The 27,473-nt window shown below is 41.7% G+C and overlaps 1 protein-coding gene across 2 annotated transcripts in view; it reads left to right on the top strand.

Annotated features, from left to right (window-relative positions):
* The window catches only part of LOC147357039 (uncharacterized), a 34,573-nt gene extending 16,496 nt beyond the window's left edge, over positions 1-18,077 (top strand). The window contains exons 14-26 of one of the 2 annotated variants that reach the window (XM_086345570.1): positions 1-25; positions 1,911-1,981; positions 2,408-2,432; positions 4,088-4,158; positions 4,612-4,636; positions 6,522-6,592; positions 7,022-7,046; positions 9,447-9,514; positions 9,989-10,013; positions 11,292-11,348; positions 15,579-15,661; positions 16,081-16,191; positions 17,796-18,077. In XM_086345570.1, coding sequence (XP_086201696.1) covers positions 1-25; positions 1,911-1,981; positions 2,408-2,432; positions 4,088-4,158; positions 4,612-4,636; positions 6,522-6,592; positions 7,022-7,046; positions 9,447-9,514; positions 9,989-10,013; positions 11,292-11,348; positions 15,579-15,661; positions 16,081-16,170 — 636 coding nt within the window. In that variant the 3' untranslated portion in view covers positions 16,171-16,191; positions 17,796-18,077. The remainder of the gene's footprint in view (positions 26-1,910; positions 1,982-2,407; positions 2,433-4,087; positions 4,159-4,611; positions 4,637-6,521; positions 6,593-7,021; positions 7,047-9,446; positions 9,515-9,988; positions 10,014-11,291; positions 11,349-15,578; positions 15,662-16,080; positions 16,192-17,795) is intronic. The other variant, XM_086345571.1, reaches the window with a different exon arrangement.
* The last annotated feature ends 9,396 nt before the right edge of the window (positions 18,078-27,473 follow it).

Raw genomic sequence — 27,473 nt, 5'->3', positions numbered from 1 at the left:
GAATCCGGGGACGCCTGTGAACACGGTAAATATTCAGGGATCATCATTCTGCTGAGGGACAATCCAACTGATAAAGGTGGGGTTCTCTGACTGGCTCTGGTTGGAGAGTGGCCCTGATGCTAGATTCCTATTTAGGGTGTGGGCTGTGGGTGCAGAGAAGAGACTGATCTCCCAGGAAAGAACGATGCCTTTGTTCTAGGGTACCTGGAAGCAACTACATCATTTAGATGTTGTGGGTTTGGGTGAATCAGGGTTGGGGGTCCATGTGTGAGCCCAAGTGGTGTGATTCTGAAGTTCTGTGTCTGTGTGCGTTGCCTCTGGAGATGCATCCCTGTTACACAGCACTAGTCAACTGTGAACTTTCTAAACACTTCTCACTACCACTGCACACTGGCCATACATTACCTGATTCTTTCCTCAACTCAGTCTTTCCTCAGAAGCGAAAGTGAAAGTCATTCAGTGTGTATTCCAGTCTTTGCATCCCCATGCACTAGTGTCCATGGAATTCTCCAGGCCAGAATCCTGGAGTGGGTAGTCTTTCCCTTCTCCAGGGAATCTTCCAAACCGAGGGATCAAACACAGGTCTCCAGCATTGCAGCCGGATTCTTTAACAACTGAGCTATCAGGGAATCCATTCCCCAACATAGCTTAATATTAATTTTCCTCAGGTGAAGATGGCAATTGGACAAATGGCCCAAAGTCTTAACCTCCTATTGGAAAAGCCAAACTGAGTACCTAGGGTTGATCCAAATTTGGCTCTTCTGAATGAGTAAGCTGCTCCTACCAGTCAGCCACGTGATCCTCAGTCATGTGGAAAGGGGGTCCTGGCATCTATATCCATCCTTGGAGGTACTAGCAGGCCCAGGGGTCCAGATCCTGCCCGTCATTATAATTATAAGGTGGGCACAGTGGTCAAAGAACCCAGGGTAAACATAGGTGGATTAACGCCAATTTTGGCACAGTCATTATTGGGAAAAGAATCTCGGGACTCACATCCTCTTGGTAAAGTCACAGATTCTGAGCGTTGGGTGGCCTTTTGTAGAGTGTAAGTCCTATGTGTTGGTGTTCCTATCTTTGTATACACAAGGACAAAAGCATATTATCATCAGAGGTGTATTTCATTGTACCGGGTAATTAGCATAACCTCACATTGATTAAACCCTGTAGTACACACTCAAGGCAAATTGTCAAATAAAGCTCACAGTGGAACATGATAGTCTAGTGACCATGATGATAGTCTAGTGACCATGACTCTTGTCGTAAATCTCATACACAGCTGGGTCAGAGACAGTCAGGTTCACCCCATGCTTCCTCTCCATAATGAACTGTCCCACTAAAAGTGTGACTTCTGTGAGTGTGAACCGCCACTGACTCAGTGGACTTGCAAACATTGTTTGGAAAAATCAAGCCTGGAAAATAACATCGCATGATTAATAAAAGCTATTTGGAAAGGTAGTATTGACTTTAGTCCTCTAACAAGAGTTTACTTTTAATCGAGAATAAAGTCTCACAGACTTGGTAAGTACAATAGCTGAAACAGTGGATTCTGAGGATGCAGTGATCTAGGAAGTAATCCAGAAGATAGGTGTGATTTCCCAGAAGCTCTAACAGCCAGGAGGGCCATGTGTCTCTGTCATTGAAAGCTGGCATGCATTGTAATGTTTTGCTTTTCCCATTACTTTGGTTATCACCAGTTAAGTGCAGGCACTCTCTTTCATTGCCTTCCTGCTTGTCTCCTTTGTTGTACTTCATCCAGCAAAGAGGAGGGTTCAAGAGCAGCTCAGTCCCCAGTTACTAACCTCTCTCATGTACACATTCCACCCCATGTCCCATCAAACAAACAAACAAGAAACCTGAGATCTTTGGAAGCAGCCTCTCCTCTGTCCTGATGGCTATATGTTTCCCTCTAGTTCCCAAAGAGGACCTCGTGGTGGAACTGCCCCAGGCCGGGGCTGAGGAATCGGCTCTCCCACCTCTGGAGGTAAGCTCAACTCTCTGTGTCTCACATAGATGCTGCTTCACTCCTTTATGTTTCATTCAGTGAAATACAGTTATAGTAATCTGACAATGTATATTAGCACTTATGTATGCAATTCCTTGCTGGTGAAATATTGACCATAATTTTGTTATCAACAGAGACCTGATTCAAAAGGACACTAAAAAATACCGTCAATTACTACTGTAGGTACTTTCCTCAGTAGAAATTTTTTCTCCTGGAAACTGAAAGATCTTAAGTGAAAGAGCCCAGCCTTTTCAACAAGGGTCCTCTCTGTTTTCTTTTGGAACGATTGATTTTTTTAAGAGTTTAGTTACCTGAGGAAAACAAAAACTCAGATAACATAAAACTTACTGCAGAGAACACACGGTGCTGGCCTCCCTCACACTGTTCTCTTCTCTCTAACCACAGGCAGCTGGAGCAGCCAACGAACATGGTAAATATTGAGCGACCGTCCCTCTGCTGAGCAACAATTTAGCTGATGACTGTGGGGCTCCTTTGCCACCTAGCTTTTCAGAGTCACCCTGATGCTGGATTCCTATGGGGGGTAAAGACTGGGGGTCCAGAGAAGAGACTGATCTCCCAGAAAAGAACAATGTCTATGTTCTATGGTACATGGAAACAGCTACATCATTTAGATACTGTGGGTTTGTGTGAATCAGGTTTGGGGGCCCATGTGTAGGCCCATGTGTTGTGATTCTGAAGCTCTATGTGTATGTGTTTCCTCAGGTGATGTTGCCCTCTTACACAGCACAAGTCAACTGTGTACTGTCACAACACTTCTCATCCCCACTGGACATTGTCTATATATTACCTGACTCTTCCCTCAACTCAGCCATTCCTCAAGTTTGGTTAATATTCATTGTCCTCAAATGGAGATGGTGCTGAGAAAAACAGCCCAAGCTCTTGACCTCCTAAGTGGACAAGCCAAACTGGGAACCTGTGGGTGGTCCCAGTGTGTCTGCTCTGGACCCCTGACCTGCACTTATCACTCAACCATGGGATCCTCAGTCATGGAGCAAGGGGGTCCCTGCATCTCCGTTTATGCTTGGAGGTACTAGAGCTCCAGAGGTTCAGATTGTGCCCATCATCGTAAAATGGGCTCAGTGGTCATGGGACACAGGGCAAACGTAGGGGGATTATCGCCAACATTGGCACAGTCATTATTGTGAAAGACACCTTGGGATTCCTGTCCTCCTGGTCAATTCAAAGATCTGAAAGTTGTGTTCCCTTGTTTTGACAGTCCAGGCCATATCTGTTGGTGCTAGTGTCACTGCTTAACCAAGAACAAAAGAAGATTGTCATCAGGGAGATATTTCTTTGTACTGGGTGACATTTCCATAAGCCTTACATTGGTTAAACCCTGGAGCACACTTTCAAGGGAAGGTGTCATATAGATCTCACAGTGGAACTTGACACTCTGCTTGGTGACCTTGACTCTTGTTGTGAACCTCCTGCACACCAGGGTCCAAGAAGGTCAACGTTTACCCCATGCTTTCTCTCCATGATGAACTGTCCCACTAAATGTATGACTTCAATGAGTGTGAACAAACACTGACTCAGTGGACGTGCAAATATTGTTTGGACAGTGAAGACTAGGAAGAAACATCACATGATAGATTATAGCTATTTGGCAAGGTAGGGTTGAATTCAGTCCTCTAACAGAGATTGCTTTTAATCAAGAACAAAATCTCACAGAAAACTTAATAAGTGCATCAGCTGAAACTGAATCCTGGGGAGGCAGTGATCTAGGAAGAAATCCTTCTGGATAGGGGTGGTTTTGCAGAAGATATAAACAGGCAGGAGTTTCATGAGTCTCTGTCAGTGAAAGGTGGCATGCATTTCAGTGGTTCTTTTTTCCCGAACTGTTAGGTTATCACTAGTTAAAATACAGAAGTTTTGTTTCGTTATTTCCAGCTCCTCTGATTTGCTCTTATTTATACAACAAAGAGGAGGACTCAACAGCAACTCAGTGCATAGTTACTAATGCCTTATGCACACACTCCACCCCATGCCCCTCCAATGAACAAGGCTCCTGAGAGGTTAGTGAGCACCTTACCTGTGTCCCTGTGCTGTTCTGTGTCCCTCCAGTTCCTCAAGAGGACATGGTGGTGGAGCTGCCCCGGGACTGGGCTGAAGACAAGGCTCTGAAGACTGTGGACGTAAGTGCACCTTTCTTAACCGGGGCAAGGCTGCGGCTTCACTGCTTTATTTTCCTTTTAGTTGAATACAGGTATAGTAATCTGACAATTTACGTTACCACTGAGGCATGCAAATACTTGGCTGGGAAAGTAGAGAGGATAAATCTATTATTAACACAGTCCAGATTCAAAAGGACATTTCAATAAGACAGCATCATTTATTACTGTAGGTACTTTGCTCAACAGAAAGTGTTCTTTCTTGAAAAAAATTTGTAAACGTTGGTCAAATTAAAACTGAGAGATCTTATGTGAAACAGACCAGTCTTCCCAACAGAAGATTGTCTGTTTTATTTTGGAGCCACTGAAATGAAGAGTGCTAGTTACCTGAGGACAAAAAAACAGGTAACAGAAGACTTAGTGCAGAAAACTCAAGAAGCTGAGACACTCACTCTGTTTTCTTCTCTGCAATCACAGGAATCCGGGGACGCCTGTGAACACGGTAAATATTCAGGGATCATCATTCTGCTGAGGGACAATCCAACTGATAAAGGTGGGGTTCTCTGACTGGCTCTGGTTGGAGAGTGGCCCTGATGCTAGATTCCTATTTAGGGTGTGGGCTGTGGGTGCAGAGAAGAGACTGATCTCCCAGGAAAGAACGATGCCTTTGTTCTAGGGTACCTGGAAGCAACTACATCATTTAGATGTTGTGGGTTTGGGTGAATCAGGGTTGGGGGTCCATGTGTGAGCCCAAGTGGTGTGATTCTGAAGTTCTGTGTCTGTGTGCGTTGCCTCTGGAGATGCATCCCTGTTACACAGCACTAGTCAACTGTGAACTTTCTAAACACTTCTCACTACCACTGCACACTGGCCATACATTACCTGATTCTTTCCTCAACTCAGTCTTTCCTCAGAAGCGAAAGTGAAAGTCATTCAGTGTGTATTCCAGTCTTTGCATCCCCATGCACTAGTGTCCATGGAATTCTCCAGGCCAGAATCCTGGAGTGGGTAGTCTTTCCCTTCTCCAGGGAATCTTCCAAACCGAGGGATCAAACACAGGTCTCCAGCATTGCAGCCGGATTCTTTAACAACTGAGCTATCAGGGAATCCATTCCCCAACATAGCTTAATATTAATTTTCCTCAGGTGAAGATGGCAATTGGACAAATGGCCCAAAGTCTTAACCTCCTATTGGAAAAGCCAAACTGAGTACCTAGGGTTGATCCAAATTTGGCTCTTCTGAATGAGTAAGCTGCTCCTACCAGTCAGCCACGTGATCCTCAGTCATGTGGAAAGGGGGTCCTGGCATCTATATCCATCCTTGGAGGTACTAGCAGGCCCAGGGGTCCAGATCCTGCCCGTCATTATAATTATAAGGTGGGCACAGTGGTCAAAGAACCCAGGGTAAACATAGGTGGATTAACGCCAATTTTGGCACAGTCATTATTGGGAAAAGAATCTCGGGACTCACATCCTCTTGGTAAAGTCACAGATTCTGAGCGTTGGGTGGCCTTTTGTAGAGTGTAAGTCCTATGTGTTGGTGTTCCTATCTTTGTATACACAAGGACAAAAGCATATTATCATCAGAGGTGTATTTCATTGTACCGGGTAATTAGCATAACCTCACATTGATTAAACCCTGTAGTACACACTCAAGGCAAATTGTCAAATAAAGCTCACAGTGGAACATGATAGTCTAGTGACCATGATGATAGTCTAGTGACCATGACTCTTGTCGTAAATCTCATACACAGCTGGGTCAGAGACAGTCAGGTTCACCCCATGCTTCCTCTCCATAATGAACTGTCCCACTAAAAGTGTGACTTCTGTGAGTGTGAACCGCCACTGACTCAGTGGACTTGCAAACATTGTTTGGAAAAATCAAGCCTGGAAAATAACATCGCATGATTAATAAAAGCTATTTGGAAAGGTAGTATTGACTTTAGTCCTCTAACAAGAGTTTACTTTTAATCGAGAATAAAGTCTCACAGACTTGGTAAGTACAATAGCTGAAACAGTGGATTCTGAGGATGCAGTGATCTAGGAAGTAATCCAGAAGATAGGTGTGATTTCCCAGAAGCTCTAACAGCCAGGAGGGCCATGTGTCTCTGTCATTGAAAGCTGGCATGCATTGTAATGTTTTGCTTTTCCCATTACTTTGGTTATCACCAGTTAAGTGCAGGCACTCTCTTTCATTGCCTTCCTGCTTGTCTCCTTTGTTGTACTTCATCCAGCAAAGAGGAGGGTTCAAGAGCAGCTCAGTCCCCAGTTACTAACCTCTCTCATGTACACATTCCACCCCATGTCCCATCAAACAAACAAACAAGAAACCTGAGATCTTTGGAAGCAGCCTCTCCTCTGTCCTGATGGCTATATGTTTCCCTCTAGTTCCCAAAGAGGACCTCGTGGTGGAACTGCCCCAGGCCGGGGCTGAGGAATCGGCTCTCCCACCTCTGGAGGTAAGCTCAACTCTCTGTGTCTCACATAGATGCTGCTTCACTCCTTTATGTTTCATTCAGTGAAATACAGTTATAGTAATCTGACAATGTATATTATTAGCACTTCTGTATGCAGTTCCTTGCTGGTGAAATATTGACGTTAATTCTCTTACCAACAGAGACCTGATTCAAAAGGACACTAAAAAATACCGTCAATTACTACTGTAGGTACTTTCCTCAGTAGAATTTTTTCCTCCTGGAAACTGAAAGATCTTAAGTGAAAGAGCCCAGCCTTTTCAACAAGGGTCCTCTCTGTTTTCTTTTGGAACGATTGATTTTTTTAAGAGTTTAGTTACCTGAGGAAAACAAAAACTCAGATACCATAAAAATTACTGCAGAGAACACACGGTGCTGGCAACCCTCACACTGTTCTCTTCTCTCTAATCACAGGCAGCCGGAGCAGCCAATGAACATGGTAAATACTGAGCGACCGTCCCTCTTCTGAGGAACAATTTAGCTGATGATTTTGGGGCTCTCTTTCCAGCTAGCTTTGCAGAGTCACCCTGATGCTGGATTCCTATGGGGGGTGAGGACTGGGGGTCCAGAGAAGAGACTGATCTCCCAGAAAAGAACGATGTCTGTGTTCTATGGTACTTGGAAACAGATACATCATTTAGATACTGTGGGTTTCTGTGAATCAGATTTGGGGCCCATGTGTGGGCCCATATGTTGTCATTCTGAAGCTCTATGTGTGTGTGTTTCCTCAGGCGATGTTTCCCTCTTACACAACACAAGTCAACTGTGAATTGTCTCAACACTTCTCATCCCCACTGGACATTGTCTATATATTATCTGACTCTTCCCTCAACTCAGCCATTCCTCAAGTTTGGTTAATATTCATTGTCCTCAAATGGAGATGGTGCTGAGAAAAACAGCCCAAGCTCTTGACCTCCTAAGTGGACAAGCCAAACTGGGAACCTATGGGTGGTCCCAGTGTCTGCTCTGGACCCCTGACCTGCACTTATTGCTCAGTCATGGTCCTCAGTCATGGAGAAAGGGGTCCCTGAATCTACGTCCATGCTTGGAGGTACTAGCAGCTCCAGAGTTCCAGACTCATTTTAAGGTGGGCTCAGTTGTCATGAAACCCAGGGCAACCAAAGGTGGATTAACAGCCAACTTTGGCACAGTCATCAGGGTAAAAGGCACCATGTGGTCGCATCTTCCTGGTCAGCTCTCAGATCTTGAGAGTTGTGTGGCTGTGTAGACAATGTTGGTCATATGTGTTGATGCTAGTGTGATTGCTTAAACAAGAACAAGAGCAGATCCTATCAGGGAAACATTTCATTGTACTGGGTGACATAACCATAAACCTTACATTGATTAGACCCTGTATCACACAGTCAATGGAAGGTGTCAAATAGATCTCACAGTGGAACTTGGTAGTTAGTCTAATGACCATTACTTTTGTTGTAATCTCCTGAACATTGTTGTAATCCTGGGTTAGACAAAGTCAGCGTTCAGCCTATGTTTCCTCTCTACAATGAACTGTCCCACTAAATGTATGACTTCTGTGAGTGAACAGCCACTGACTCAGTGGACATGCAAACATTGTTTGGAAAATGAAGACTGGGAAAGAATATCACATGGTTAATAGTAGCTATTTGGAAAGGTAGGATTGAATTCAGTCCTCTAACAGAGTTTGCTTTTAATCAAGAACAAAATCTGAGAGAAAACATTCTAAATTCAGTAGCTACAAATGTGGATCCTGGGGAGGCGATGACCTGAGAAAAAATCCAGAAGACAGGGACCATTTAACAGATGCTCTAAATAAGCAGGAGGTTCATGGGTCTCTGTCATTGAAAGCTGGCATGCATTTTAGTGTTACTTTTTTCCCGATCATTCAGGTTATCCCTAGTCAAAACGCAGAAACTGTGTTTCATTTCTTTCCTTCTCCTCTCCTTTGCTCTCCTTCATCCAGCAAAAAGGATGATTCAACAGCAGCTCGGTCCATAGCTACTATCCTCCCTCATGCATACACTCGACCCTATGTCCCCTTCAAATAAAAGGAAAAAAAAAAAAAAAGAAGAAAGAAACACTGAGAGATTGATAAGCATCCTCACCCATGTCCTGACTGCAACTCTGTGTCCCTCTAGCTCCCCAGGAAGACCTGGTGGAGAAACTGTGCTTTCTATAATCAACTTTCCCACTATACATATTGCCCTTGTGAATGTGGACAGGAACTGACTCAGTGGACATGCACACTATAGAAAACAAATATTGATAGAAAAATATGATATCATTCATAGTGGCTCTTATTAAATGGTAGGAACTCAGTATTGCCAAATACTGCATATTTGATTTCATTTAAGAAAATTGGTTAGTGAATTAAGAGAATAGCATACTTTGCCCAATATTGAATTCAGTTCCCTAACAGAGATCACTTTTAATCAAGTACAAAGTCTCATACAAAACATGATGATTAGAATATCGGCAATTGTAGATCCTGGAGAAGAGTGATCTGGGAAAAATCAAGGGACGGTGGTAATTTAGCAGGACCTCACATTAAGCAGGAGGAGTCATGGGTCTCTTTCATTGAACAATACACACATTTTAGAGCTTTCCTTTTTTTAGATTGAATATTTCATGTTGATTAGGTTCCTCTAGTTAGAAAGCCAAAGTACTATTTTCATTTCCTTCTTCCTCTCCTTTACTTTCCTTCCTCCTCCAAAGAGGATGGATGAACACAAGTTCACCTCATGCTTAATAACCTCCCACATCTGGACACACCACCCCGTGTCCACACAAAGAGAAAACCCCCTGCATGATTCCTGAACAGCTTCACCAGTGTTCTAACAGCTACTCTGTGTCCCTCTAGACTTCACTGAGGACCTGCCAGTCAACCTACCATGTGACAACACAGAAGAGACTCAGTGTTTCTCCAAGGCAAGCTGTTTTTTTTTTGTTTGTTTGTTTGTTTTTGTATGAGATAGAAATATTGTTTCATTTCTCTTTCAGTAGAATTAAGTTGTGACTCTGATGGTTTTTGTTTCATTTAGAGACAGTTCCCTTTGTTGGAATAATGTAGACGAGAGTCTTATTACCAACTCATGATTCCTCAGTCCACAAGATACTAAAATTTTTAGCATCCATTACACTCTGTAGAGTACAGATTTCTCTCTCCTGCAGCAACATTTCTTCTAGGAAAAGAATTGTGCAATTTCCAGCCTAAATGGACTTGGAGTTCCATCCTCCAGGCACAGGTCGTGCCTTTCATCCTGAGTATGTGTGTGCTGATCTTGCTGGGTTCCCTGGACTCCACACTGCTCCTCATCAGGTTTTCTACTGTCACCCAATGAACCAAAGACTGTGCATCTATGTGATCTTACCCTCATAGCATCTTCTCTTCTGTACTTGCAGGTGGCCCTTTCAGGATGTGAAAGTGGTATGTATTCTAGAATCATTCCCTTTGGGAGAAAAAACTTTGTAGATGAGAAAGTTGGGGCTTTCTCGCTGGTTTTAGTGTAGAGGCCAAACTGATTGCAAATTCCTGCTGGGAATGAGTATAGGGGCCCTGGTGATAGAAAGTAATTTACAAGAGATCAATGTGGATGATTACTGTAGTTCCCGGAAGAAGCTGTATTATGGTTAATAGTGTAGGTTTGTGTCCATGGGACTGGGTGTGTTTTTATGTATAATGAATAGTGTGATTCTTTGTGTGTTTGAATTTTTGGGTTGTGTTTTCCAAAATATCTGTCACCCTAAACGTCACTGTTAGTGGTGTCAGCCCCAAAATATTTTCCATCACAATGTACCATGAATGTTTATGTGTATAAAAAGAAAACAAAGTATATACATTCACTGTATCCATTGATTTTATACCAAGTGAACATCCTTTTCCCAGGAAGACAAATCCCATCACTGCCGAGGAAGATGTTTACAGGATACTTTTTAATTTTTATTAAAATTTTTATTGGCTGTTCTTGGCCTTCCTTGCTGCCCAGGCTTCTTTCTACTTATGGAGAGCAAAGGCAACTCTCTAGTTGTGGTGTGTAGGCCTCTCACTTTAGTGGCTTCTTTGTTGCAGAGCATGGCTTCCAGGGCTCTTGGGCTTCCATAGTTTGGCACGTGGGCTCAGTAGTTGTGGTACATGGTTTAGTTGCTCCACAGCATGTGGAATCTTTCCAGACCAGGGGTTGAACTCCTGTCTCCTGCATTGTCAGGTAGATTCTTAACCACTGAGCCACCATAGAAGTCCTATAAGATTCTTAATGAGCAAAACTGTGTTTCAGAATCCCCTTTACTGGGTCAACCACACCTTCATTTAATAGTAAATCTCATCACTTAGTAGGTCTTGTAGGATTTTGATTGTTCATGATTCACCACTCTGCCACTTCCCTCATTCAAACTCTTTCTGTTGGAGCCTCAGAATGAATCACCCACTTCATCCAAGGCCCCAAGTAATGGGGAGGCTCCTTCCTTCTGCAGGGAGCCCCTGGTACCCAAGAGCAACACCTAGTTTCAGAGGAATCTGAGAAAGGAGGAGGCTCCAGGCACAAATGGAGGAAGTTCATTCCAGCTTTGCCTCTTACCCTTTGAAGTGTCCAATCTGTCCTGTTAACTCAATGAACCATGTTGGTTAGCACATCTCTAGAACTTTTCCATCCTGCCACTAAAATCCTGTAACCATTGATAGACACTCCCTGTGTCAACCTCTTCCCAGGTCTTGGATCCACCCTTTTATTCGCTGCTTCCCTGAACTTTCCTTTCGATATGGCAGGTAAGTGGAATTGTTCAGTATTTGTCCTCCTGCGACTAGCTTATTTCGCCCTTACCAATAGCTTCCCACTTTGCTTCAAATGACAGGATTGCCTTCATTTTTAAAGACTCAATCACATTCCAGTGTATGTATGCACCACATTTTCTTTCTTGATTTATCTGCCCTTGGACACTGAGCAGTTTTTCTATCTTGATTGTTGTGTACGATGCAACAATGGGTATGAGATTATAGGTATCTCCTGGAACATTCTAGTTTTATCTCCTTTGGATATAAACTCAAATAAATGATTGCTGGATCTTATGATAATCTTAATAATTTTTTGAGGGACTTCCAAACTGTTCTATAATGGCTATGCCATTTATCATTCCTACCAACAGGCATGGAAGTTCCACTTCTCTACATATTTGCCAACATCTATTATTTTCTTCATATAATACACCTCCTGAAAGGTGATATCTCCTTTTGACTTGGTTTCCATTTCCACTAAGTACCCCACTTGCTACTTAGTGATGCTAAGCATATTTCCTATGTATATTGGTCATTTCTATGTCTTCTATGAAGAAATGTCTATGGAAGCTTTTGAACATGTTTTAAAGTCAGTTATTTGCCTGATATTATTGTGAAGTTGTGTTTTAGCAGTTGCTTTTATATTCTGGATATTGGCCCTTTATTCAGATACAAAGTTTGCAGATACTTCTTTGATTCTATAGGTTGCCTGTCTATTGATTTTTGAGGAGACGATCCTTTCTTCACTTGATAATTTTAGAACCTTTGCAAATATCATTTGGCCACAGGGGTCAGTATATTCAAGATTCCCTCCTTACGATTCATTGGTCTCTCTGCCTATTTAGCTGCAGGTAGAACACAGTTTTGACTGCTGTGGCATTCTTGCCTGTTCTAAATTCAGGAAGCCTGAAGGCCCCATTGTTGTTCTTTGCTCTCAAGACTGCTTTTGTTCTTTGGGTTTCTTCTGGGTTCAGTAGTTTGGGAGATTTTTTTTTTTTTCCATTTTATTAAAATGACATGGGATTTTGTAAGTGGTTTCAATATATATGTAAATCACTTTTAGGAGTATAGGAAGGTCAACAACACTAAATATTCCAGTCTATGAATATGGTACGGTATTCTGATTTCTTGTCTCTTCTTCTTTTAACAGTGTTCTATGGTTTCCAGTGCACAAAACTTTCACGTCCTAATAAACCCTTTTCACTGCCTTCCTTGGGTCCTCTAGAATCAGGGATGGGAAAGATGGGCTCATGAAGAGAGTGAATATTCCTCCCTTCCCTCCATACCTACTTTCTGGTTACTTGTAGTACATGAATGCTGGGCCATGCCCTTTACCTCTACCCACAAATGAGCTCCCTCCTGAGAATTTTCTTTGAATCTGAGTGTTCACCTTACTAGGGCTTCACTGGTAGCTCAGTTGTTGAAGAATCTGCCTGCAGGAGATCCTGTTTCGATTCCTGAGTCAGGGCTATCTGCTAGAGAAGGGATAGTCTACCCACTCCAGTATTCTCGAGCTTCACTTGTGGCTCAGCTGGTAAAGAATCCGCCTGAAATGTAGGAGACCCAAGTTCAATTCCTGCGCTGGGAAGATGCCCTGGAAATGGGAACAGCTACCCACTCCAGCACTATTGGGATGTTCACAAGCACTCTCCCAGTGCCTGGACTGGGTTCAAGAGCCCCAGATTTACCTGCATATGAATGATCTTATCAGGCCATCATATCATCTGGAATAAATGAAAAACAGAACAGGCAATTAGTTGCCTTTTCCTTGTCTGTGGAGCCCTTAGAGCTGAACTTTCCAGTGTAGTAGCCATTAGCTAGAGCTGCCTATCTATAATTAACATATTTCAACAATACTTAACTTATTATATTGAAACAATCACAGAAAGCACACATAGCTTGGTCACACTAGCCATATTTCAAAAGTGTCCATAAGCATTGGCATTTCAGCTTCGTAAGCTTCAATATAAGAGCTCTATTGGGCCTGTAGAAGTAGAAGGTTAAAAGGTAATTTTCTCAGCCTCTTTCTCATGTGAATATGTTCAAATGTGATCACCGTCTTGTTGAAGGGCTCTGACTCCACAAAGCACAGGGAAGGTCTAAGCCTGGAAGGAAGACCAGGGAGATGCTGTGTGAGCCAAGTGGAGGAGGAGAAATGGGTAGCTCAACTTGTGTAATAACTGTATTATTGCTCATGGTTATCTTTCTATAGACTGTTTTGTGGAAAACGTTAGCAGCAATGATGTGGAAGAGAATGCAGGTAGGGAACAACTCTCAGGTGGGATTTAGAGGGAGAGGGTTCCTGGACCATTTGAGTTACACCTGCTTCTTCAGAGATGAATATAAACTGAGGAAGAAGAAGGAAATATGTCTAGAGTTGTAGTTTGTTCTTTTCGTATTTTAACAATATAATAGAGCTATGTGTCCATGTAGTTTATTCTGTTGTGCTTATAGTCATTTCTTCTTGCTTTTCCATTTAGAAATATCCTTTCTCACAAGACTCCTTGTTCCTTGCCCTTTCACCTGCCAAATATGAAAGCTTGGCTTCTGGTTATTACCTGCATTGTAGTATACACGAAGGACTTTGGCTTCATGTTTAAATTCTCCTATGATGGCCATATCCTAGTGGCACAAAAGTCTCATAGTCACTTGACACTGGAGACCAAGTTCTGGCAGTGAGTGTCAGGTTGTGGGTGAGACATGAACTCTCTCCCTGTGCATTTTCAGGACGTGTGGCCTGCCCTTATGTTTGTCCTCATTGTTTATTCCTCATGTAAAGGGTGCTCTCAGGGTTGAATGAGTCAGAACACACGTGCTACTGAGTCCCTGCCTGGGCTGAGTCTGCTGGAGTTCCTCTCAGAACCACACCTCCCCAAGGATGCTGTGCTGAAGGTGCTTCCACGTGAGAGCAGCCCATGTGTTCCTAGAGACCAGCATGGCTGCAGATTCTAGAGACTGTGAAGGGGCTGCTGGCTTTCTTTACACATGTTCTAGGAGCCCTACTGACCTGGTCTTCTGGGACTGACCAAACCTAGGTCAGAGACTCAGAGCAGCAGGACTCGGGGTGACTGCTCATCTTAGAACCCAATACTCCCTCCAGAGAGAAGCTCTCGGTGGTTTTGATCACAATCTTTGCACACTCCTCAACTCGTTTATTTACCTTTCATTTTTTTACTTGTTTTACATTTGAGTTGTGGTATTTTCTTATATACTTTGAGTATGATCTCCCTTTCTGATATATTGTTTGTAATTTTTCTGTAGGTTATCTTTTCATCCTACTGACTGTTGAAGAGACTATGCTTTCACTCTTTTCTTGTCTTAGAAACTTGGTGAATTTCATTTGACCCTATAACCATGAGTTTACTTGGGGCTCTTTGTTCTGGTCTTTAGGGCTATGTATGTGTTCCTATGTCACTATCATACAGCTTTGATCCCTATATCTTTGTACTGTATTTTGAAATCAGGAGGTGAGAAAATTTGAAATTAGTTCTCCAGATTATTGTGTCTGTTTGGAGTCCTTAGGGGTTCCATATATATTTTTGGATTTCTTTTTTCCATTTCTGGCTAAATGAAATTGAAAGTGTTTGCCTCTATCCTCTCTTAGGGTCTGGGAAACGTAAGGTGTTGCTGAGAGCATTAAGTATCTCCCAGGCCACTGAGGTCACGTCAGGCAACAGGATAGTCTCTGTTATGTGAACTTTTTGTCCTTCCCTGCCCTAGGACTCAGAAGATTCTCATGTCCATGTCAGGCCCTTCCTGAGAGTGATGGATTGTTTAATTAAATAATGGACTCATTAGAGACTGTGGCCATACACACATGGTCGTTCTTCTAATGTTTCCATGTTGGAGAACTCTAGGGTTGGTGGAGACTCAAGGAGGAAGGAAAAGAACAGTGACTAGAGGAGAGAAATGATGAAGGAAGTAGAGGGGAAACAGCGGGAGAAGGAGGCAAGCAAGGTCATGGGCAGAGATGCATGGAGACAGTGACCACCTGGAGGAGGAACACGTGGAAATGGCATCATTCCTCGTCACTCGTAGACAAGCTGAGGGTGGCAACAGGATGTTGGATGTCAAAGACCCGCTTTTTCATTGCAGAAGTGAAACACTGAGGCCCTGGGAGGTCCCTGGAGACAAGGGCACCAGGGGTCCCAAGGCCTGGTTGTGAGGAGCACAGGGTCCCCTGGTCACATCCTGACTCTAAATCTCCCCTTTGCTTTCCCACAGCCACTCCAGATGAGTGCTGCCCTCAGACACCAAGAAACTGCATGGTGCATATTGAGGATTTGGAGGAGAGCAAGACTATAGAGGTCATTTATTTCTTCTTTCGTATCTTTTAAAAATGTTCTCTCTTATCCTGATCAATAGACTCTTCTTTGCAGCCCTTCCCTTTCTCCTCTTTCCCTCTTTTTCTGATTAGCCTTCTGCAGGACCTGGTGTCTTATAGGCACTTGGGGACCTAGGAGCTTATATAAAATCTATGAATCTAACTTAAGCCCTATTCCCCCATTTTCTGAGCATTTCCCTACTCCTGTCCTCATGTCTGCACCCTTGAACCTGGCTTTGTCACCATGAGTGGCCTGAGCAGGAGTTGAGGGTGGAGTCAGCAGGTCTGGACCCACACAGCTGAAGGGCCCCCATGAAGTCTGCACTGCCCTGAGCTACCCCATATGGTTTCTTTCCTACCCTGGGAGGGATTGGACCTGCTTGACTGATCTCTTCCTTCCAGATACCAAAAAGATCTCTGGTCATCTTTTTGAAGACTGCTTCAGAAGAAGTCAGCAGCGATGATGAGGAAGACCTGGAAGAGCAAGAGTGAACGTGGGACCTGGGGTGAAAGGTGAGGCAGATGAGGGCCTGTGTCTCTGTCATGACCCCATTCGCTTGTTGGTGCTTCAGAATCACCAGCAGAAACCATGGGGTCTGCTTCTGAGGGTTACCACAAACGTAGAGACAAGAGGGTGGTAACACTCTGTGCAGACGAGTGGAGGATGCCCTGAGCATGTCTCCCCAGGGCACAGGTCCCATCCAGAGATGCCCCCGAGGTTGCAGGACTGGCTTCTCTGGCAGCTCTTACATTTGCAGGGAGGCTGGGGGGCACTGTGAGAGCTCTCTTTAAAGATCTCCCCGTGGGGGTTTCCTCATCTCCCTCTGCAGGATCCAGCTCTGCCCTCCCAACCCTGCTAAAGGCAGCAGGGGGAATCCCTAGTCCATTACCAGCTGCAGAGAGAGGTTGGGGCGGCCCTGCCCTCCCCAGTCCTGGGCTCTGGGAACAGAGTGAAGGAGACACAGGTGCCCAGAGGTCATGCAGGCAGGGCATCACCTGGCAGCTCTGCATCCCTGTGGGTGCTCCCTGGTCCTGATGGTCCCAGCCAGCCTGGGGGTGCCCAAGTCTGGGGTTTCTCAGGATCTGGAACCCTGGGGTCCTAGGTCACCTCAGGGCAGCATCTCTCAACCTGAATTTGGAGGTTCTGTAGATTTTTCTGTGTATGTGTCCAACTGAAGACACATCAGAAAGCAATGTAGTCCTTTGTGCACTTGGGATGGTGGTGCTAGTGGTAAAGAACCCTCCTGCCAATGCAGGAGACACAAGAAAAGGGTTTGATCCCTGGGTATGGAAGATCCACTGGAGAAGTAGATGGCAACCCACTCCAGTGTTCTTGTGTGAAGAATCCCAGTGACTGAGGAACCTGGTGAGCTATCATCCATAGGGTTGTGCAGACTCAGACATGACTCAGGCGACTGAGCCGCACACTTGGGATGAGTGGCAGGATTCAAGTTACTCGTGTTCCTTTTATTTTGTTCCCAAGTCTGTCATTAATAACATATCTTGTTTTATTATAGTTTGAAAAGAAATGTTTTCTCTCAAATTTCAATGTTGCTATATGCTAAACAGTTAAAATGTACTTTTTATAATATAAAAACAGTTTAAAGGCAGAAACCTCAGGAGAGTTTGGTTGGGGCTTAGAAATAATTATTCAGGAAAACAGAGATTCCAGGTGATTGTCCATTTCCAATGCTCAGGTCTCAGGAGCAGTTGTACTGTGTAGGATGGGTGGGCAGGTTCTCCTACCCTCTGTGTCATCTGACCTCCTGCTCCTCCCAGGGCCTAGAGGGAAGGGGGGACCCAAACTTTCAATCCTGAATCCCAAGTCCCCTGTTCCTTTGCCTGAGTCTCACTATCCAGGGGACCCATCAGTTGAGGTTTGCCAGCCAGATGCCCAGGTGTACTTGCTCCTGGGGGACATTTCTAGACACTCCTTACTAACAGACAACACCCTCAGCAAAGAGCAGCAAACAGACCCAGTGCCTTGCAGATCTGAGCTCCAAAGCCAAGTCTAGATGCTGGGAAGTCTTCTGGGTCCTGCACACCCTCCCCAGGGAGCCCTCCTCTGTCTGACTCTGCATCTTCCAGGGACTCCATCACCTGTGTTGGTGTTGCAGGCTCTGCTCTGAATCCCTGAAGACCTGGACCTGGACATCATCCTGGACCCCAAAGGGGATGGAGCCCCCACAGCACCAGGAGCCTCATCTGGACCAGATCAGGGGAGGCCTCACTGCCTCTCTACTGAGAGTCCTCATTTAGTACAGCTTCATTTGTTTTGCTCTGTCGATTTAGTATTAGTTTTATCTACAGTTTTATCTTTTTGTTCTGTATATATCTATATGTTCCATATTTATAAGTAAGTTTTTTCATTAAATGTTTTTATCTATTTACTTTCAAAATAACTTTTTGTAAAAACAAATATGTATAAAGTAACCCCCTCAACAGAGGTAGAACTTAAGAAATTGTCTTAAGCCAGTCACCTTAGTGTCTACCACTGGGATCATTTCCCCCTTCACACAACTCAGTCTTTGTTGTTTAAGAAACTGCAAATTTATTTCTAACATCTATCCTTCTGTCATTGTCTTTAAGAATTCTGTTTTCTCATATCTGCTCATTCCAGTAGTCATAGGAGGTCAATATTACCCTTTCAAGACTTGCATGTCAGGATTTTTCAGAACTCAGTCTGCTTTCAGGGTAAAAAGTTCATGATCCATCATTGATCTCCATTTGTAGCTTAAGCGTGTTTCTCTCTTTTCTTCTGACACAGAGGATTTCTCTCCAAAAAGGCTCTTTAAATTTTAGTTGTCATTCCCTTATATTTCTCCTGCTCTTTTATTCCAGCTGCCCAAAGGACTATTCTCATTGACTGTATTCTCATGGTGTACATTTGTCTCCCAAACTCATTTATTTTATAAGGTAAGTTTGTAAGTCTTAATCTCTCTCACCCAGCTCTCTCATCACCACATCCCTCTCCTCCCTGTAAATCACTTCTTTGTTCTCTGTTTCAATGACTACATTACTGTTCAGTTATTTTGGTTCACTGGTTTTGATTTTCAGTTTCCACATTCAAGTGACATCATACTGTATTTGTCACTCTGTCTGACTTATTTTCCTTAGCATAAAACCCTCTAGGTCCATCCATGTTCTCACAAATGACAAGATTTTATTCTTCTTTTTGGCTGAGTAATAATCCATGCATACCACAGCTTATTCATTCATCTCTTGATACACACTTTGAAAAAATACCCATAAATGGAATTGCTCAATCATATGGTATTTCTGTTTTTAATTTTTGGGAAAACTCCATACTTAGAGGATATAAACTAAGATATTACCCAACAATTCACCCTAATGTCTAAAGTGGGTATTTTCTAAATAACTGAATTATTTAGACTGACAATTCAGTTCAGTTCACTTCAGTTCAGTCACTCAGTCGTGTCCAGTTCTTTGGGACCCCATGGACTGCAGCACACCAGGCCTCCCTGTCCATCACCACTCCCGGAGTTTACTCAAACTCATGTCCATTGAGTGGGTGATGCCGTCCAACCAACTCATTCTCTGTCATCCCCTTGTCCTCCTGCCTGCAGTCTTGCCCAGCATCAGGGTCTTTTCAGTGAGTCAGTTCTTCCCATCAGGTGGCCAAAGTATTGGAGATTCAGCTTCAGCATCAGTCCTTCCAATGAATATTCAGGGCTGATTTCCTTTAGGATGGACTGGTTCGATCTCCATTCAGTCCAAGAGACCCTCAAGAGTCCTCTCCAACACCACAGTTCAAAAGCATCACTCCTCGGTGCTCAACATTCTTTATGGTCCAAATCTCGCATCCATTCATAACTACTGGAAAAAGCATAGCTTTGACATGTCTCTGCTTTTTAATATGCTGTCTAGTTTGGTCATAACTTTTCTTCCAAGGAGTAAGTGTCTTAAATTCATGGCTACAGTCACCATCTGTGGTGATTTTGGAGCCTCCCCCAAAAATAAAATCTGCCACTCTTTCCATTGTTTTCCCATCTGTTTGGCATGAAGTGATTGGACCAGATGCCATGATCTTTGTTTTCTGAATGTTGAGCTTTAAACCGTTTTTTTCACTCTCCTCTTTCACTTTCATCAAGGGGCTCTTTAGTTATTCTTTGCTTTCTGCCATAAGGGTGGTGTCATCTGCATATCTGAGGTTATTGATATTTCTCCCAGCAATCTTGATTCTAGCTTGTGCTTCAGCCAGCCCAGTGCTTCTCATAATGTACTTTGCATATAAGTTAAATAAGCAGGGTGACAATATATAGCTTTTGACGTACTCGTTTCCTGATTTGGAACCAGTCTGTTGTTCCTTGTCCAGTTCTAACTGTTGCTTCCTGACCTGCATACAGATTTCTCAAGAGGCAGTTCTGGTGTTGTTGTATTCCCATCTCCTTAAGAATTCTGCAGACTTTGCTATGGTCCACCAGAATCAAAGGCTTTGACATAGTCAATAAAACAGAAGTAGATATTTTTCTGGAACTCTCTTAGTTTTTAAATGATTAAACGGATTTTGGCAATTTGATCTCTGATTCCTCTGCCTTTTCTAAATCACTTGGAACATCTGGAAGTTCACAGTTCACGTACTGTTGAAGCCTGGCTAGGAGAATTTTGAGCATTACTTTACTAGTGTGTGAGCTGAGTGCAATTTTGTGGTAGTCTGAGCATTCTTTGGCATTTCCTTTCTTTGGGATTGGAATGAAAATTGACCTTTTCCAGTCCTGTGTCCACAGCTGAATTTTCCAAATTTGTTTGGCATATTGAGTGTAGCACTTTAACCTTGAAATGAAAGCTGCTCCGTTGTGTCCAACTCTTTGCATCCCCATGGACTATGCACTCCATGGAATTCTTCAGGCCAGAATACTGGAGGAAGTAACCTTTCCCTTCTCCAAGAGATCGTCCCAACCCAGGAATGGAACCCAGGTCTCCCGCCTTACAGGCAGATTCTTTACCAGCTGAGCCACAAGGGAAGCCCTTTTCTATATTAACGCTATTGAAAATCTTGCTTTTATGTATTTTCCTCACCAATCGATACTGTGTAAGATGATACATGGTAGACTGTGGAAGAATTCTTATCCCCTCTCTAACGCATGATGCTAATTTCAAGTATTCATTTAAGCTTTCCTTGATTACTTATTATAACATGCTCTCTCATAGTAAAGAAAAACTAGCTAATGTTATCTTGGATGTAGCTTAGGTAATAGAAAGGGCAAAGGTTGAAATTTTCTGATTAATATTCAAAGAGTAAGAAAACCTATCTAGCAGCTTAAATAGGCAATCATTCCTCATTGCAGTAAATCCATGATTATTAAATGACACTAATGACAGATTTTGTTTTACAACTTGAGCTCTGTGCAACTCTTCTCAAAATTTGCTGTGAGACATATTGGAATGTCTTCTACTTGTGGAGCATAAAATTGGCACACTCCGGTCTTTCCCTTGGTGTTGATAAGCCTTAAAAACGTGGTGGTTTAAAGACTTCGGCTCCTTCCAAGTTGGTCTTAATTTTAGTTTACTACCCAGCATAGAAGTGGCAACCCACTTTCCAGGCCCATTCTGGCCTGGAAAATCCCATGGACTGAGGAGCCTGGTAGGCTACAGTCCATGGGGTCGCAAAGAGTCAGACATGACTGAGCGACTTCACTTTCACTTTCGCCCAGCATAGAGCATTCCTAGGACTTCTTTGACCCTTATCATTCTTTAACATGAAAATACATAACTGTGATATGGTAATAAATATCTCAAATAACATGAAAATATGTAACTTTGGCACAGTAGTAAATATCTTAAATGGTACTGAGTTACTATATGGTCTCTCCTTTGGTCACTTGTATGCAAAACTGAGCTTGCAAGTCTGGACTCTTCTGATTTGACAAGATGACTCATTTTGCATAGTTCAGATTGATCAATGAATATTAGACTCAACGTGATGGGAAAGTTGTTCAGTTGTGTCTGACTCTTAGCAGCCCCGTGGACTGTAGTCTGCCAGGCTCCTCTGTCCATGGAATTCTCCAGGCCAGAATACTGGAGTGGGTAGCTGTTCCCTTGTCCAGGGAATCTTCCCAACCCAGGGATCAAACCCAGGTCTCCCGCATTGCTGGTGGAATCTTTACCATCTGAGCCACAAGGGAAACTACCCACTCCAGTATTCTTGATCTTCACTGGTGACTAGCTGCTAAAGACTAAGTTCTTGCAACTTGTCATATGTAATTATGAGCTGATTTGGGGGTGAGTTGACTATTAAGGTAGGAATACCTGTTTGTGTACTAGGTTGTGTCTAAAGGCACATTTAAAAACATTTTGTTATATTTCATTGATATTTATTGTATTCTAGAAGTTTTTGAAAGTGTAAATGTACTTAAAGAAATCCAGGATATAGAAAATACAGGCATTCTATCTAACATTTTTTGCCTATAGTTGGTGCCAAGAGACATAGCAATAATGTAGAAAAAGAGTCTTTCCTTTAACTCACATTAACTTCATGAAATAATGCCTACAAGCTGAGAATTCTAGCTACCAGATACCCTAACCACCCTAAGACTGCTTCAGCCTCTGTTACTGTGATGTCTTGAAACATGGTCTCCAGAAAAGAAATGGATCCCTGGCAACTGTTTGCAATATTTAGCTACCAAAATAGCAAATAATATTAGAGACAAAATATGTGTGGGTGTTGTCAGTATCTATGAATATGTTTGTGTAATTTTATATTTTAGGTTAGTGAAAAAACTTGAATGCTCCTATAAAATACATGGGCTTCCCTGGTGGCTCAGAGGGTAAAGTGTCTGCCTGCAGTGCGGGAGATCCGGGTTTGATCCCTGGGTCGGGAAGATCCCCTGGAGAAGCAAATGGCAACCCACTCCAGTATTCTTGCCTGGAGAATCCCATGGATGGAGGAACCTGGTAGGGTATAGGCCATGGGGTCGCAAAGAGTCAGACATGACTGAGCGAGTAGATAGATAAAATACATTGTTCAATTAATATTATTTTTCAGTTACATTAATACATATCAAATATACAAACATGTGCACATAACTAAAAATCTAACAATTTAATAACAAAAGTATAAAAATAAGCCACAATAATAAGGTAATAAAAAAACCTAGATAATACTATATAGAATGAATAATAAATCAAAATTGAAACCTAAAACTATGCTCAGAGATGAAGAGACCAAGTTTGTTAAACATTAAACAGAATAATTTTTTAAATTTAACTAATGATTTACTTCAAATGATTAAAATAAATGTAGTTGATTTATAGATGGAAATTAATACACCAAAAACAAAGCAAATTGAATCCGTAAAATGTATTAAACAGTTCAGGAACTGATGGCTTTAAAAAAAGATGAAATGGTTTCTGATAAATCTAAATAAAGATGAAAAGAGTAAAAAAAAAATAGTAACTAAAATGGAATAGCTAAAATGTATGTGTGCATGTGTGTGTGCATGCGTTTGTGTATATACGACTAGATTGTGGTGGCAATTCAATGAATTTGAAAATCTTGAAACAAATTATACTCAAGCAGAGCCAGAATTTCATAAAATTAATCCAATGAAGCACAAATAACTTAATGAATCAGTATTCAGAGTAAATAGTCATCAAATCAAAAATTTAAAAAAAAACAAATAATGGCTTCTAAAAGTTAGTCAAGTTCAAATTAATTTTGTAAGGCATATCCTATTTCTATGACAAATAACAATTCTCATTTTATAAAACAGCTACTGAGCATGGAAAAATACAGTCTTCACTAAGTTTAAGCAATCTTGATTCTAAGCTGGATCACTTCAAAATAATTGCTGGAGATACAGGTTTGATCCCTGTGTCCAGAAGAGCTGCTGGAAGTCAGCACGGCAATCCACTCCAGCATTCTTGCCTGGAGAATCCCATGGACAGAAGAGCCTTGCAGGCTACAGCCTATAGGGTCGCAAAGAGTCAGACATGACTGAAGCGACTGAGCACTAAAGTGGTATTTATGAATGAATATATATATATTGTCTTACAAAATATTAGTAAGCATGTTTCAGATGGCCATAAGAGAATTATGATCTACATTGATGGTTTCTTTAGAAAGGAATAAATTTTATCTTAATACTGTATGTGATTCCAGTAAGTTAAAGCTGTATATTCAGATTGAAAATTTCATGAAAAAGATTTTATACAAAATTTCATTTAATTAAATAAGGCAATCAACCTCTTAATAATTCTTAATTATATTAATAAAGAAGTTATATATGAGATTATAATAGCCAGGACATGGAAGCAACCTAGATGTCCATCAGCAGATGAATGGATAAGAAAGCAATGGTACATATACACAATGGAGTATTACTCAGCCAGTAAAAAGAAAACATTTGAATCAGTTCTAATGAGGTGGATGAAACTGGAGCCTATTATACAGAGTGAAGTAAGCCAGAAGGAAAAACACCAATACAGTATACTAACGCATATATATGGAATTTAGAAAGATGGTAACAATAACCCTGTGTTCGAGACAGCAAAAGAGACACTGATGTATAGAACAGTCTTATGGACTCTATGGGAGAGGGAGAGGGTGGGAAGATTTGGGAGAATGGCATTGAAACATGTAATATATCATGTATGAAACGAGATGCCAGTCCAGGTTCGATGCACGATACTGGATGCTTGGGGCTAGTGCACTGGGATGACCCAGAGGGATGGTATGGGGAGGGAGGAGGGAGGAGGGTTCAGGGTGGGGAACACATGCATACCTGTGGTGGATTCATTTTGATATTTGGCAAAACTAATACAATTATGTAAAGTTTAAAAATAAAAATATTAATAAAAAAAGGCAAAAAAAAATAATAAAAATGAAAAAAAAAAAAAAAAAAGAAAAGAACATATTACCCGTACTAGGACTAAGGACAGAATGCATGTGCTTATCTGCTAAGGCTTCTATAACAAATACCACAGACTGACTGACACAAGAGAATTGTGAAAAGTGAAATTAAAAGTTGCTCAGTCGTGTCTGACTCTTTGTGACCCCATAGACATAAGTCCATGGAATTCTTCAGGCCAGAATACTGGAATGGGTAGCCTTTCCCTTCTCCAGGGGATCTTCCCAACCCAGAGTTCCAACCCAGGTCTCACACACTGCAGGCGGATTCTTTACCAGCTGAGCCACAAGACAGCTGTATTTTCTCATAATTCTGGGGGCTGGAAATCCAAGATCAAGGTGCTGGCAAAGTTGATTTCTGGTATGACCTCTCTCCTTGGCTTGCAGACCCTTTTTACTGTATTGGCACATGGCCTTTTCTCTGTGTGTGCTCCTGGTGTCCATTCTGCTTCTTACAAGGACATCAATGTTGTTAGATTAGGGCCCCACTTTTGACCTCATTTCACTTTTAATTACTCTCTTCAAAGCCCTTATATCCAAACACAATCATGATGGGAGACAGGGCTTGATGTTTTGTTGTCATCATAAATTACATATTTATATATTATATATGCATTAACATAAATTTATATCTATGTTATGCCTTGGTCCTTTAAATCATACAGGGACAAGGAGAGAGATTTTAGACAAGAAATGTTATAATAATTGAGTTTGCATTTGGTTATGTAGTTATCTCCACCAGTCTTCTTTATTTTGATGTATGGCTTCAAGTTGCTGTCTGGTGTCCTTGTGTTTACATCAGGAAGACTCCTTTTTTTGCATTCTTCTAGGGCAGGTCTTGGAGAAGGAAATGGCAACCCACTCCAGTGTTCTTGCCTGGAGAATCCCAGGGACGGAGAAGCCTGGTAGGCCGCAGTCCATGGGGTCGCACAGAGTCAGACACGACTGAAGCGACTTAGCAGCAGCAGCAGCAGCAGGGCAGGTCTACAAACAACAAATTCCTTGAACTTTTGTTTACCTTGATTTTTTTTTAAATTGAAGTTTAGTTGACTTACAGTTCTGTGTTAGAAACAGGTTTACAGCAAAGTGCTTCAGTTGTGTGTTTACATATATGTGTCTATATATATGTATATTCTTTTTCAGATTGTTTTTCATTGTGGGTTATTGGAAAATATTGAATATAGTTCCATATGCTATAAACTGCTTAAATTTCTTATTGAGTTTGAAATTTTGCTAATCAGATATGGGATTCAGTGGATTATTTTGTTGCTATTATCTAGCAGTTTAGGAATGCCACCCCACAACTTTCTGGCCTCCATCATTTTTGCTAAGAAATTGACACTTAATGTTGTCAACCACTTGTTTGTGGTAAGTACCCTCTCTCCTTTTGATTTCAGGGTGCTCTCTTTGTCTTTTGACAGTTTGATTATAATGTGTCTCAATGTGGATACTGTTGTATTCATTCTTCTTGGAGTTCATTAAATATCCTATTTGTGTAAAATCGTATCTTCCGTCAAATTAGGAAGCTTTCAGCCATTGTATCATCACATACTGTGTCACTTGTTCCTCTCCCACTGGGACTCCTAGTCTGCATTATCAGTAAGTTTGATGATGTCTTACAAGCCTTTTATGCTGTTTTTTTTTTTTTTTTTTTGTCTCCATTAGTTTTTCTTTCTGCTCCTCTGACTGGATATCTGCAATTGATCTCTCTTATATATATACACTTTTGCTTTCCCTAAATCTCTTGTTGAAATTCTCTAGTGATTTTTTTAATATAAAAAGTAGTTCAAAGCTCTCCAACTATTTTTAACTTGCCTTCTTGATTTATTATTTATTGATTGCTATAAGCTTTGACTTTTTTCAAGAGTTAAGCAAAATCAATTCAGATTTTTTTTTGTTTACTTTTACTGTGTTTGTAGAGAGAGAGATACAATCATTTTGTACCTTTTATACTTTTCAACTCCAGAATTCTTGTTTGGTTCCTTTTTTATAGTTTTTCTCTTTATTGATATCTATCATTCCTGAGGCATTATTTGCATAATGTCCTTTAGTTTTGTCCATAGTTCCTTTACCTCTTTGACTATAAGACAGTAGAGTCTTTTTCTAGTAAGTCCAATGTCTATACTTCCACAGAGACAATTTTGGTTAATTTTCTTATGAGTGGAGCATACATTTTTTTTTTTTACATGTTTCATTATTTTTTGTTGAAACCTGAACATTTAAAATTTTAGACTTGTTAATTCTGGAAATTAGATTCCTCTGCCACCTTGAAATTTTTTGTTGTTGCTTTCTCTGCTTTTATTTGGTTGGTTTTTTAATGAGTTTTCTAATCTATGTTTGTAAAGAATGTATTCATTGATATGTGTGGTCTGCAGTCTTTCTTCTTTTGGTTAGGTGATGTTGCATGATGTCTTTGGATGCTTATCAATGAAAACAGAACCCAAAATTCTCTTAGTCTTTGCACACCAGCTCTTTGTTGCAACACTCCTTTATCCTTAGCTGGCCAGTTACCGACCTTGCTCAGTCTTTACTTCCTCTTTGTGCAGAGCCTAAAGATCAGTCTGAGGTAACAGTTTAGAGTCGTCTCAGGTTCTTTGGTTTGTTTGTTTTTAACAAAAATTTTTCTCTGGGCATGCACATAAATTTCTATATTCCCTAATACTCATGTGAGATTTTCAATGCCATAATTCTTCAAAGACACTTTCTTCACAAATTTTCCTCTCAGGCTTCTAGCAGTTTGTTATTGTTCCTCAAGTTGTAATCATTTGCTCTATGCAGCAGTGGGTTCTTCATTTGCCTTCCACATTTTCTGAGAAATGCCCTCTGTGTAGCCACTTTTCTGCCCTGAGGAAGTTCTGGATCAGGTGAAGCAGAGGCGAGTGCTTTTGTCAGTCCTATAGGTAGGCATTAGACTAAAACAAATACA

The sequence above is a fragment of the Bos grunniens genome, chromosome 16 (genome assembly GCF_055505025.1).
Source record: "Bos grunniens cultivar Pamir isolate PY7600 chromosome 16, Bosgru_T2T1.0, whole genome shotgun sequence".
Taxonomy (NCBI): Eukaryota; Metazoa; Chordata; class Mammalia; order Artiodactyla; family Bovidae; genus Bos; species Bos grunniens.
This window is presented reverse-complemented; position numbering and strand designations above follow the sequence as displayed.